Source organism: Mizuhopecten yessoensis, unplaced genomic scaffold, assembly GCF_002113885.1.
Source record: "Mizuhopecten yessoensis strain PY_sf001 unplaced genomic scaffold, ASM211388v2 scaffold1951, whole genome shotgun sequence".
Classification (NCBI taxonomy): Eukaryota; Metazoa; Mollusca; class Bivalvia; order Pectinida; family Pectinidae; genus Mizuhopecten; species Mizuhopecten yessoensis.
Window position 1 is genome coordinate 67,642 of NW_018404303.1, and position 13,065 is coordinate 80,706.

Genomic DNA, 13,065 nt, shown 5'->3' on the forward strand with positions numbered 1-13,065 from the left:
AACTGATGCATAAAAAATACGTGATACTAATATCACAGTCCGCTCCAGCGCTAAAATCGGACATCATATTGTGACATGGCTGGATGTTTGTGCAATGGAGCGACAAAACACATAAAGTCACATTAGCTGTTCCATATTTCCGAGTTTACCTGAAATTCAATTTCTTGTTTGACGAACTTTGACAAAATAACCCTTACCTAGATCTCTTTTAACATGATATTCTGCGATGAATTTAGATGCAATTTATGAAATAGCTAGAGTAATATAACTTTTCCTTGGAATGATCTTTGGCAAGACTTTCTGAATTTTCAGATGAAAAACTTTAATAATTGACCGTCAACAATTTAAATTTAAAATGCTAAAATCGGTTTATCTAGGTATAAAAAGGGAGCGCACTCCTACGATTCAAACATTATTATCGCTATTGTTTTCCAGTCAAAATCTAAGAAAGCTCCTTGCATGACACATTACAATACCGTTTAGATGTTCTAGTAGCAGACAGACGTCTGACACATTCATAGATTATAAACAAGGAAAATATTCAGACAAATAATTCAAAACGAGTTTTGTTTGACTAGTTATGATTTATTTGGGACGACAATTACATAAACAACGTATTAAAATATATGTCAATATATAACAACAGAACAGCTAGAGAGTGTGGCGTTTTCTTTTTATTCTATCCGACTAAAGTTCATTGATAAATTAACAAAAGAACCGTTATTTTAAATCCTAAAAGTATATCGGAATGAATGTAACAGATATTACCATAACACACTCTAAAACAGGCATCCGAAAATCAAGATCTTCGATTTGAATGAATTGGATGAACAATGTCGTATCATATAATTTATAGATAGTTATTTTTACATATTGATGGAGTATTACGAAGACCATCTATTTAAACACAGGTGTAGTTTGTCGCTTAATCAGCTCAACAACAGGTAATCTGTCGCCTTTCCAAGGTCTGAAACACGCAAACAAATTGTGATTTTATTTTTGAATCTCTATATCTTAAGAAAACTTTCGACAATAAGGAACTAACATTTGATAGTGAATTTATTCATAATGTAGCAAATTGATAAACTTATAAATATACAATTATTTTAACTCTATCAAGGACAATAGGAAGCATTGTGCAAGCAACGAAAAGTTCACTTCCTTCGTAGAACATTTGTTTGTTTGTTTGTCAATCGGCGTTTAATTGCTTTTGTATGTTTTCTATTCTTAACATAGCTTTAACGTAAAATTCTAAAAAGATTCTAAAAGGGTTTTTAAAAATATTGGGAATATCTTGTTATAACGAACTTATATGAAATATCGAAAAAAATACTTACTTATAATACATTCTAGGCGCTTCTTTGATATTTGTGGACTGAAAAACCTGAAAAGATTTCATTGCGAAAACAGATCAAACTTTCCGATCTCGAAGTCCCTTAGGAGTGCAAGAGGAAAAAAAAGCATTTNGAAAAACCTGTAAAAAAAAAAAAAAAAAAAAAACATCACATGAAAAGATGAAGCTTGTGTAAATGTCGTCTATGATCACAAATTATCGGCTCACTTCTGTCACTCCTAGAGGCTGTAACGTTCTACAATATTAGGGGATATGTTGTCTTAACCCCAATATAAAAATAGAGCACTTTAGTTAAATCTAAATAAAAATATGTCCTGAGATTATGGGGTTACTCGATGGTCATTTAAGCATGTTGTCTAAAACTTACCCATCAAGTTCTTATCATTGTACCTACAGAGACATCACATAAAGGAAAAAGTAGATCTGTGAAAGAACATTATTGTTTTTTCCATGTGTTTTCAGTGCGATAACAGATCAAACTTTCCGATCTTAGTCCCTTAGAAGTGCAAGAGGAAAAAGGGCATTAATGCATTGATGTACGAGTGTCTCTCAGCAATCATGCAGTGATTTGCAGCAGGCCAGTAAAAAAAGGGGATTATTTATTTTGACATCATTGAATTTAATGCCGATTTCAATCAATTCAATCTGCTGCTTACTTTGTAAAGCAATTATCTACATTTTACTCAGATTAACATATATCCTCCATTTACTATTATTTTATTTGTAGTTGGGAAACATGATTATTTTTTACCAGAACATCCATCGCTGTATTATACTCCTTTGAGCTAATGTTTTGGTGATTCATGTTAAAAACTAAACATCAATCAATATGGCTGTCATGTAATGTAATGTATACTGTCATACTTACGGGTATTGTATACGATGTCGGCATATTCATTATAAATGCATTCTTTTTGTTGTTGCTCTCAAACTCCTCGTTTTCTCTATTGCGTTTGTCAGCTTTCAGCTGAGGTTCAAAGTTTGTTGTCTTTGTTGCTTGTGGCACTCTCGTTGAACGCGAGATTTTCGTTGATGGAGTCTGAACACGTGACATACCGTCAGCGGATGCTGCTCTCCGTTCAATGGCGTCTTGAACTGCCTTCAATCGTCTTTCCTTTTCAAAATTAGCTGTTAAAACGATTAACAAGATTTGTTTATGCATAACTGCCTAAGAAATAATAATAATAATGACAATATACATAATTTATAAAGCGCCCTATTTAATTTGTAAAATTACTCTAAGGCGCTTTACAACATATGGATGGTAGTGCTAGTTATATGATTGTTAAAAAAATGGCAAACAAATCACCATTTCACATTAAGCAAGAAGATAATCATCACAATGTGCACATAAATGAATAAATGAAGTGTGGTATGCACATGACGTATGTGCAAAGAGCCTAAAATGCAGACGTGAAGTGGTGAGTTTTTATGTCCTTGAATATGGTAAGGTTATTTTACTTTATAATAGCAGATGGTAAGCTATTCCACAACGTGGCCGACAGCCTCCAAAACATTTACGTAACTAAAGCATTACGATGTTTCCTTGAATAACCTCCATTAAAGAAGTTAGAAATAACAAGAACAAGCAATATACTCACTGAACAGATATAAATGTAAAGCTATGTACATAGTTTATCAGGAAAAACTATAAAAATAGACACTTTATATTTTATTCAATTAAATGGCTCTCAAAATACATGCATATTACGACTAAAGCCTAGCACACCAATCATATAACTGCAGTACCTCGCTTTGTTCAAGCTGACTAATATGTAGTTTTAAAAATAAAAGTTATGCATACAAAATTTCCAGGGAAGGTATGAACAGTTATCTGAATAAGAAGACAATCATTTGATTTGAATGTTATCGATACAATGAGAATGTTGTATACTTTAACATACAAATCGCCAGTAGGTTACCGAAGAAATCTGCTGATGTTTTAGGCCGAGAAATGTGTTTCTGAAGGGCGGCGCCATAGTCTTTCCGGCGTCTCAGAGAGCTCTTGTTTTGCTCCGACACAGGGGTTCCACAGCGAAACGGTTCCACCTTGGAACGACTCGAAGAAGGGCGGGAATCCTTGGTCCGATTTTGGGCTTCATTTTCTGAGAACGGGAAACAAAGAGGTATCTGTGGTTATAATTAAATACATAAAGCGTGTGATTCGTAGCTCGAAAGTAAAATTATTTAACTCTTGGAATCGTCTGTGAAACAAATTTCCACCTTCCCCTGCTTTCGTATCAAACTTGAATTTGGTTTTGTCCTAATGTGTAAATAGTTTTGGGAAATAATGGACAATGCGCTCAAGTTCATGAAAACAACCTTTACATTAAATACGTTTAGTTGTACTCGTCCATTAACAAAACTTGTCATGGCTGAGGCGTCGGTTTACAAAGATTAGTTATAGTCTTGTTTTGCTACAAATAATTTAAGATTAATCGAATGAAACTTATTTTTTTAAAGAAAATTAAAAATATAGGTTGGTGATTTCATATAATGATAAGTTTTTGATTTAACGAGTTAGAGAAAAATGTGGAATACACCTACAACATCGATAGATTCAAACCCTGACGATAAACAGGGTTATACTCTCGTTATACAATGAATATTGTTATATGAACGCGAAAGCAGTAACAGACACTTACGAATTATTGATGAAAAACGTAAACTACCGAAATTAGGATTTGTCTTTTTGAGGGGATGACATATTAAGAGTGAAAATATTCTTACAGCTCTTGAGCATAAACGCTTACCCATTGATGTCTTGCTTGGTTTGTCAGGCGTCAGGTCTACATGGGTAAGTGTGTGGGGCACACTGAGTCCAAACAACATCCTAAATAGTTGAATAATACAAAATAAAACAATACGATGTACCTAGGTAAGTGTGTGGGGCAAAATGAGTTCGTACCACATCCTAAACAGTTGTTAAAAAAAGAAAAAAGAAAATAATACGATCTGCCTGGGTAGGTATGTAATACAGCAAGTTATTAAAACAATGTTTAATCGTCATTTCTTTTTTTCCAGCTCGCATATTTCAAACAGAATCTTCCTTTTGTAGTTATATAGAAAACTGTTAGCATGTCCGAGACATTACCCAACCACCAAATATTACTATATCTTAGCTTACTTACTTATCGAAGAACTCGGTCACACAAGGATGAGCGAAACTGTTCACATTCATATAGGAATTGGGATCAGCACCATGCCTCATAATCTAAAAGTAACCGAACGAAAAATATTGGAATGATACCAAGCACTCATGCACCTTGACTATGTAATTAATATATGAATTATTTCATTTGCCTTGAGGTCTCATTGCAAGAAACAAAAATTGCATAAGCAATATATGCATCCCCATGTATCTTACAAAATCATCATCAGTTTATAATGCTTAATATTGCCATTAAGTTAATATACACTTAATAAAATGTATAAGTAAGGATAGAAAATTTATTTGTATACTTAGGTACCATTTAAATTACATTCATGTAAATAAATCATTAACACATAAAAAGGGCACGAAAATTGGATATTTTCATATATATCTTTTTAATGCTTCATATTTTCAACGTATAATTATGCATGGTTTGATAAGAGTATTTGTGTTAGTAGAGTGTTTATCGTAAAACAATTTTAAATTCCTTTTCATTCCATCTGATTTTCTTCAAACTCGCTGAATCTTCTGTTATAAAAATCATACTCAATGGAAACTTGTTTAAGATCCTTCAGTTATAACTTCAAGAACTTACCATGTTTTCTGAACTTATATATTTAACAGCACCTTAGTATCCCGTTAATAAAAACAATAATTGACGACGTGAAATGAGTAAGTAGAACATTAAACTAACGCGTTTTACTCGTTTGACAGAATTCGTTAATACTTCAACCTTCTGTCGGCCTCACAATACTGTATGTATTTATCTATGCTTTATATGTATGATATTACATGTATATCCTTTTAGTATATATGTCATCATTTGTATCCGCCTTGTGATATGAAAATACATAGTGTTAGTACCACGTCTACTAGATAATCACAGACAAAACAACACGTGCACAGTACCAAACGGAGGTTTACAAACGCATGCAAAAACAGTGGAAATACCAAACGAATAAGATAAACAATCTTTACAACTAGAAGCATACAGGATTTTTCTTTTCTCTCTTCCCTACCCTTTCTTTTTTGGCGGTGTATCCCTGGGGACCCGTATCCAGACGCCCTTAGCTGTTGAATGGACGCCAAACCCCCAAACACACATAAACATCTACATAAACTGTGTTGTAGATAACATGATCCATGGGGTTGCATGTGATCGCTTGGTATTCATTACACCCTGATGAATTTCAAATCATTTGTATCCGTATAAACACCAAACACAAATCGTGTGCAGAACAGAAATCTTTGGTGGTGATTTGTCATGTGTAAAGAAGGAAAAAACACTCTCAAAATTAAGTTGGATATCTGTGGAATTTACCTCCTGAAGGTGGTGAAACGCTGATATCTTGATAAAAATTGAAATGGGTTATATGATACGGGTCGTTAAAAAGGAATTGTGATTTTTTTATCACAGTTATATAAGCAACAGAGGATCAAAGAAAAAACAAAGTATGGCGTTTTAAAGTCAACATAGAATAGCAATGAACAATCTAATGTACATTAAAGGGTGTTTGTGTTTGAAGGTAGACATTTTAATTGGTAGTTTGGAACAAAACGGATCCCGCAAAAATAACACAACATATTTTTTTAACTGACGAAAATAGTAACACGAATTTATCGTGTAAACGAAAACAACATAGCACGTTTATTTCGAAACGTCAAATTATTATGTTTTCTGAACTGCAAATTCGAGAGGGAATACATTTCGCTTAACACTGCAAATAGCGAATAGAATATAACGGAAAAGAAAAAATTCACAAATGATACAAATATTTTACAAGGAATCTTCGAACGTTCGTAATGCACAAGCGGATGTGTTTATCCTCTAAGTAAGTGATATTTGAGACGCCGGTTACAAGGATAAATAACATCGACACATTTTCAATACGGATTAGCGTGATATATGGTCTGAAATCTGCAACACTATATTATGATTACGTTTGTAACATATATAGATATACTCTGATAAAAAAGGATTACCATTTCCAAATTATGAAGGAAACAGTAAAATCATCTTAGTTCTCTAACAACAGCTTAAATTTAAGTTTATTAACCACCATTGATATAAATGAGTAATCTAGGGGAAGGTATTTCTCCTTTCAACATTTTACTGTCTTTCATACAGCCGATGATGTATTTCTACAGACTGACATACCTCTGGCTGGTTCAATGATTTCAATAGCATAAGCGAACAACTGTGAGTCGGGTTTAAACGCAGGGCAAGCTCTAGATCTTTTTTAGCCTGCAAAAATGAAAACGCATAGTGTTTTTGGATGCTCGAGTTGTCCTTTCTTAATACACATCGCTAGTGTATGTATAGTCTTTAGATGGTCGATATGTCTTTTTCTAATACTTGTATTTCTCATACGATTATTTTGATTTTGTGTGATGCATGTATAAATACATTTATTTAGCCTTTATAAGAATATATAAAAAATCTTTTTTTTTTTTTTCTTAATCAAGAACAGCAACTGTTTACTTTTATAATACCTATGTGGATAACACTGCATCTTCAGTTATTTGCCAAAATATTCATAAAGAATGGAAATGTTACTTACATGTTTCTCGTAGGTTTTGGTGCTATAGACAAGGGCCCGTATGCAGTACACGTCCTGAAAGGGTCACACAAGACATATTAGTTGGTTTACTCTTGTTGTATTTCAAACAATAGTAATATTGAAAACACAGGTAAATATTTCTTGACTCTGAGGTCCAAACCACACTCCACTGCCTGCTTTATTTGCTCTAGTTGTACTTTAGACAACGGTTATATTGAAAATACAAGTCTGTAGCTTTTGTCTCCGGTGTCCAAATCACACCCATCGACTTACAGAAGCATATGATTATATAGGGAGACAAATCATCCAATGTATGTAACTTGACCCACTCTGCAAACGCTGCTGTACTTCCTGCTTGAGAAAGGGAAAAAACTTGTTTGAAAACCAATGAAACTCCTTATACAGTTTACAATTCCTGAAAGACCAAATATTACATAATGATACCTCAATATTCTAATCTTTTCGAATACTAGATACTAGTTGATGATAATGATACGGACCCGACCTGGTTTGTTTACTCTGCAACTTCAGAAGACTCTTTATAAACATAAATTCATCCCTGATTCAGTTAGTTGCTCAACTACGCCAGTATCCATACGTCTTACTACTATCCTAAGTACCATCGAATCATGTTTAGAATAGTATTGTGACTCTCGAAAGGTTTCAAAGCAGCTGTTGGCCTATCAACGGGAACAACATGTGCCCAATAATGAATGTTCCCTTCCTTGATAGTAATATCCCTGTTTACGTTATTCTGTGTTAGATGTCGACTGCTGCGTGCAAACGTACACACATTGTTTCGAGAGATGCATATTGTTTAACACTATCGTCAGGTTAAATGGTCACCATCACGATCTCGTTTGGAAATTTTCCAATGGTTCCCACTATAAGGACGTGACTAAAACTTGGAAGTTGACCTAGATTTACAAGCTAGGTGTCGTTGATAAAGCAGAAAACGCTTACCCATTTTTCGTTCTTGTTGCTGTGGGTATTTGTTTTCATTTATCATTATTAATAAAACAGAATATCAAGATATGATTTTTACGATCCTCTGATCACATTTTCCTTCGTTTAATTCTCCTTATAATATATATAACCAATCCCCTTTCATGATTTAAAGGATCAATTATTTTGTACAACCGTAGCAACATAAAGAGGTTTGATGACAGAAGTTGATGGTGTATACTCACAGGGTTTATGCTGTCTAGTACGACAGTCTTCTCAGCATCCCGCATAGCCGAAACCATATTCCCTACAGAAGAGAATTAATTCATTTCTTTAAAAGTCTTCATAATAACGTTTTTGAAACATGTATCTTATTTCTAAACAATATACATTCATTGATAGTTGTAAGGTAAGGTGAAAAGCAAATGGAAACACAATTTCACTAAAACGTTACATGCAGTCATTATGCAGCAATATGCTAGCTTGACCGTTTAAAGGGAGATAAGCAAAGGGAGATAAGTATAACAACTATTAGCTAGGACTTATGCAGCACAAATGGGGTTTTTTAAAGTCTACGTTAGTTCTTTTTGTATTAATTTTCTTTGCTTTTTTATTTATTTGTTATATGAACAGATCGAATTTTAATCGATTGGTGATACTAGAGAGGTCCTCTCTACCCTACCTGACTTTGCGTTGGCGAACGCTCGCCGTGCGTAAACTGGTGTCATCAAACAGGAGTTGGTCAGACAGCCGGCTAAACAACCATTCTACAACAAAAACACACAGGAGTTGGTCAGACAGCCGGCTTACCAACCATTCTACAACAAAAACACACAGGAGCTGGTCAGACAGCCGGCTGAACAACCATTCTACAACAAAAACACACCGGAGCTGGTCAGACAGCCGGCTGAACAACCATTCTACAACAAAAACACACCGGAGTTGGTCAGACAGCCGGCTGAACAACCATTCCACAACAAAAACACACCGGAGTTGGTCAGACAGCAGGCTGAACAACCATTCTACAACAAAAACACACCGGAGTTGGTCAGACAACCGGCTACACAACCATTCTACAACAAAAACACACAGGAGTTGGGCAGACAGCCGGCTAAACAACCATTCTACAACAAAAACACACCGGAGTTGGTCAGACAGCCGGCTACACAACCATTCTACAACAAAAACACACAGGAGTTGGTCAGACAGCCGGCTTAACAACCATTCTACAACAAAAACACACAGGAGCTGGTCAGACAGCCGGCTACACAACCATTCTACAACAAAAACACACAGGGGTTGGTCAGACGTTCGGCTAAGCAACCATTCTACAACAAAAACACACCGGAGTGGGTCAGACAGCCGGCTAAACAACCATTCTAAAACAAAAACACACATAGCTGGTCAGACAGCCGGCTAAACAACCATTCTACAACAAAAACAAACAAGAGCTGAACCTTTGGTATATAAGCTATATCTTTAGTGAGCTCGGTGACCTTTGATATCCTTATGTATAACAAACTACAGATTGGATCTATGAATTTAGTGTGTTCGGGTCAACATCTGCAAGGCCTTCTTGCGCTACGTCCTTTCCTCATATACGACAACATGCATACGATACCATGTGCGGTAAGTAACACAGATACAATTTTTTAATTGTTCTCTAAAAATATTTTTGTTTCGGAAAACTAATAAATATGTCGGGTAATGATTGTGAACGATCTCCTGTTCTCTAAACCAGTCCAGTCTGCATCATCCAAGTCAATGAACTTGTAAACAACACATCACGTGGGGTAAAAACAAATAGAAAACAAAAATACACGGTGGATGATTACTCGACTCGGACGCAATGTTTTTCCCTTTTTTATGAAAACACAGAACCTATATTTATCTAAAACTGAATATACCATCGTTGTATTCAACATAAGAAGATGTCAAAAAATCAAATCAAAATTGTATGACATAATGTCCTTGAAATGAATGGAGAGGACTGCGATATACTCTGGGAGGAAATGGGCTAGGCTGTTACCTATTATCACCTGTTGGTGAGGTTTGCTTACCTTTGGTATTGAGACTATATCTATGGCGTTGGTGAGCTCGGTAATCGCTTGTTTATGTTTACCGATGTGTTGGTAGGCCACGGCCAGGTGGAAGTACATTTCGTACATCTGAAAATATACAATGTGGGACAAAGATCAACGTAACACACACAGGTGACACCACCTTAAAGGTTGATGATAGATAGAGTGTGCGAACAAAACCTCAATCAAAACCTGACATGTAGAAATGAGTTGGATTGCAGACGATATATGCACTTTCATGACTTGTGTATTACCTGATCATGACTTTGACGATGTTTTTTTTATAAATATATATCTCGTGTACTCGAGTAAATCCCTGAAAGACAAAGTAAAGCACGAATCTAGCCATTCATTTTTGTTTAAAATTTAAGTCATAAATAAGAGATTGCAATATATACATGTTCATGTCATTGAGAAGATTATATCCAGTTTGATATGTCAGGTATTATTACGCCACTTAAACTGTTGTGAAAGAAATATGTTCTTGCAGTACCTCAGCGCACTCGTATAAAAAACATAAGTTCGTTAAATATAACTTTTATTCGTAGAGCAAAAAGCAATACCCTCCATTTAGTCATCAATAAACAATACTCTCTATTTAGTCATCAATAAACAATACTCTCTATTTAGTCATCAATAAACAAAGAGTATCCCCTATCTATCGTCACTGACACGACATTGACGGAACATTATTTCCAAAATAGTCATTGGAGCGATCGAATTAAAAACAAACGTGACGTTTCAAGCGTCACATTGACAAGAACAGGTAGTCTATGGCATCTCAAAACTAACCGCGTGATAAATGTTAACAATCATAGTGATATATATATTTATTATATGCATCACGTCAAAATTCATCAAGGAATCTCGCTATAAATAAACAGTCTGAAGAATCTCCTAGAAGAGATGAAAGTACTAAAGACTAGCTGTTGAGAATTTTTCTTTTCATAATATTTCTAAGTTCGTAAGGATCATTTTTCTGCTTTTATAATATATATATTATATATATTTGTTAGCAGACAAAGTATATGTAAACAGACACTAAAGATTTGGTGATAATTCAACGACATAGAATCGGATAATCCTGGTATTGTTAAAAAAAAATAGAAGAATAAGCAATATATATCTGAAATGAAATTGTAGCCTGTTGCACATGATCTGATACGTACAAACATTTGAAAGTTGGTCGGGGGTTCATAGTCCTCTGGGAAGTGTTTACGGTCAATCATCCAAAATAGATGTCGATATCCACCTATCACCTTTAAAAAAAAATAGAAAACAATTATCAGTTTAATAGTTACCTTCAATCTGGTTTAATATCCCATACCTTTGATAAACCATGATACCATGAAGTACTATTAACTTTTTACTGATCTTTTACAACAAATTCGACCAGTGTTAAATCTATTTCACCGCCTCCATCTACCTCATCGTCTTCTTTCCTTGCCATTCATTTTATATTCTCTCTTAAGTTATGATGGTATTTATAAGATATTCTTTTTTATGTTAAATAAGAGTGTTTGAATTAACCGCACAAGTTTTTCCTGTGCTTCTCTGAACCCATTTCATAGTCTCTCTCTTTCCGGTCGTCGTCCTTCCCTCCCCCTCTATCCCCTTCCCTCACCTCTTTCTTGTTTTTAATTTCCCCCAACCTATGTTTCCATTAATGTTCCTCTCCTTTAAAAAGTTCTCAATTACCCCACTTCTCCCTCTTAATTCTCTTCTCTCCCCCTCTCTCCCCTTCTCTCCCCTTCTATCCCCTTCTCTCATCTTCTATCCCCTTCTCTCCCCTTCTCTCCCCCTCTCTTCCCTTCTCTCCCCCCTCTCCCCTTCTCTCCCCTCACCCCTTCTCTCCCCTTTTCTCTCCCCTTCTTTCCCCCTCTCTCCTCTTCTATCCCCTTTTCTCCCCTTCTCTGACCCTCTCTCCCCTTCTCTCCCCCTCTCTCCCCTTCTCTCCCCTTCTCATTAATTGTATTGCTTTCTCGTTAAACAGAGATTCTACAACGAGTGACTTATCCTTATCGTGTTTTTATAACTCGAATAAATTAATTTCCAAACTTAAAAGAGAAAATTGCTTTGGTGAGAGGTTTTTTCTGACATTTGAAAACTAACTAACGAGAGTTTTCTTTTTACAACATATGTATAACAGAGTACTGTGATGAACGTCGCTTTGTAACGAATCAGACGGGATAGGAATTTTTTTGGAGGTGACAGTTTGGCTAATTGATATGTGCTATGATATCACTACTAGGTCAAAATTCTATAACCAAATATTTTTCTATAATGTGTCCAATATTGTATTGGATTTTAATTAGTTCTAAGTAACGATACTGGTACCACATCACGGACCAACGTCGGTAATGAAAGTTCAAACCACCATGTTCCATAACTTAAGATTTTTAACCAACCAAATTGACGGAAGCTTTAAATCAACAAACAAATCTGTCGTTAATGGGTGGCATGGGAGTTAAGAAACAGCGGCAATTGAGACAAAAAAAAATGCGTTCACACTTTAATCAAATGCTGGCCTTGATATCTAAATACGACTAGATAATTGTTTTGTAGAATAGAGGACTCAATTCATAAACATCCTTGACGATATTTATGAAATGTTGTGACTTAATTGAAAATCAAAATTGAAGGATAAAATATAATTAACTGTGATAGACACACCGCCGCGATTCTAAAGAGACTTTAATGAGTCTTTTACTGTGGAAACTCAGAGATGAGAGAAACTTATACATTAGTGCTACAATAGCCTCTAAACGCTTGTTTTGAGTGGCCCTCTCCCTACCCATACACTGTACATATAAGGGGTGAGTGGCCCTCTCCCTACCCATACACTGTACATATAAGGGGTGAGTGGCCCTCTCCCTACACATACACTGTACATATAAGGGGTGAGTGGCCCTCTCCCTACACATACACTGTACATATAAGGGGTGAGTGGCCCTCTCCCTACACATACAC

At 35.3% G+C, this 13,065-nt stretch overlaps 1 protein-coding gene across 2 annotated transcripts in view; it reads right to left on the reverse strand.

Annotated features, from left to right (window-relative positions):
• Positions 1–573: 573 nt before the first annotated feature.
• The window catches only part of LOC110443112, a 20,701-nt gene continuing 8,209 nt past the window's right edge, over positions 574–13,065 (reverse strand). Inside the window, exons 2-14 of one of the 2 annotated variants that reach the window (XM_021487115.1) lie at positions 11,265–11,354; positions 10,075–10,182; positions 8,697–8,781; positions 8,260–8,321; positions 7,070–7,123; positions 6,667–6,753; positions 5,830–5,856; positions 4,486–4,568; positions 4,108–4,187; positions 3,277–3,459; positions 2,223–2,482; positions 1,338–1,384; positions 574–967 (exon numbers count right to left, since the gene is read on the reverse strand). In XM_021487115.1, the coding sequence (XP_021342790.1) occupies positions 898–967; positions 1,338–1,384; positions 2,223–2,482; positions 3,277–3,459; positions 4,108–4,187; positions 4,486–4,568; positions 5,830–5,856; positions 6,667–6,753; positions 7,070–7,123; positions 8,260–8,321; positions 8,697–8,781; positions 10,075–10,182; positions 11,265–11,354 (1,236 nt within the window). In that variant the 3' untranslated portion in view covers positions 574–897. The remainder of the gene's footprint in view (positions 968–1,337; positions 1,385–2,222; positions 2,483–3,276; positions 3,460–4,107; positions 4,188–4,485; positions 4,569–5,829; positions 5,857–6,666; positions 6,754–7,069; positions 7,124–8,259; positions 8,322–8,696; positions 8,782–10,074; positions 10,183–11,264; positions 11,355–13,065) is intronic. The other variant, XM_021487122.1, reaches the window with a different exon arrangement.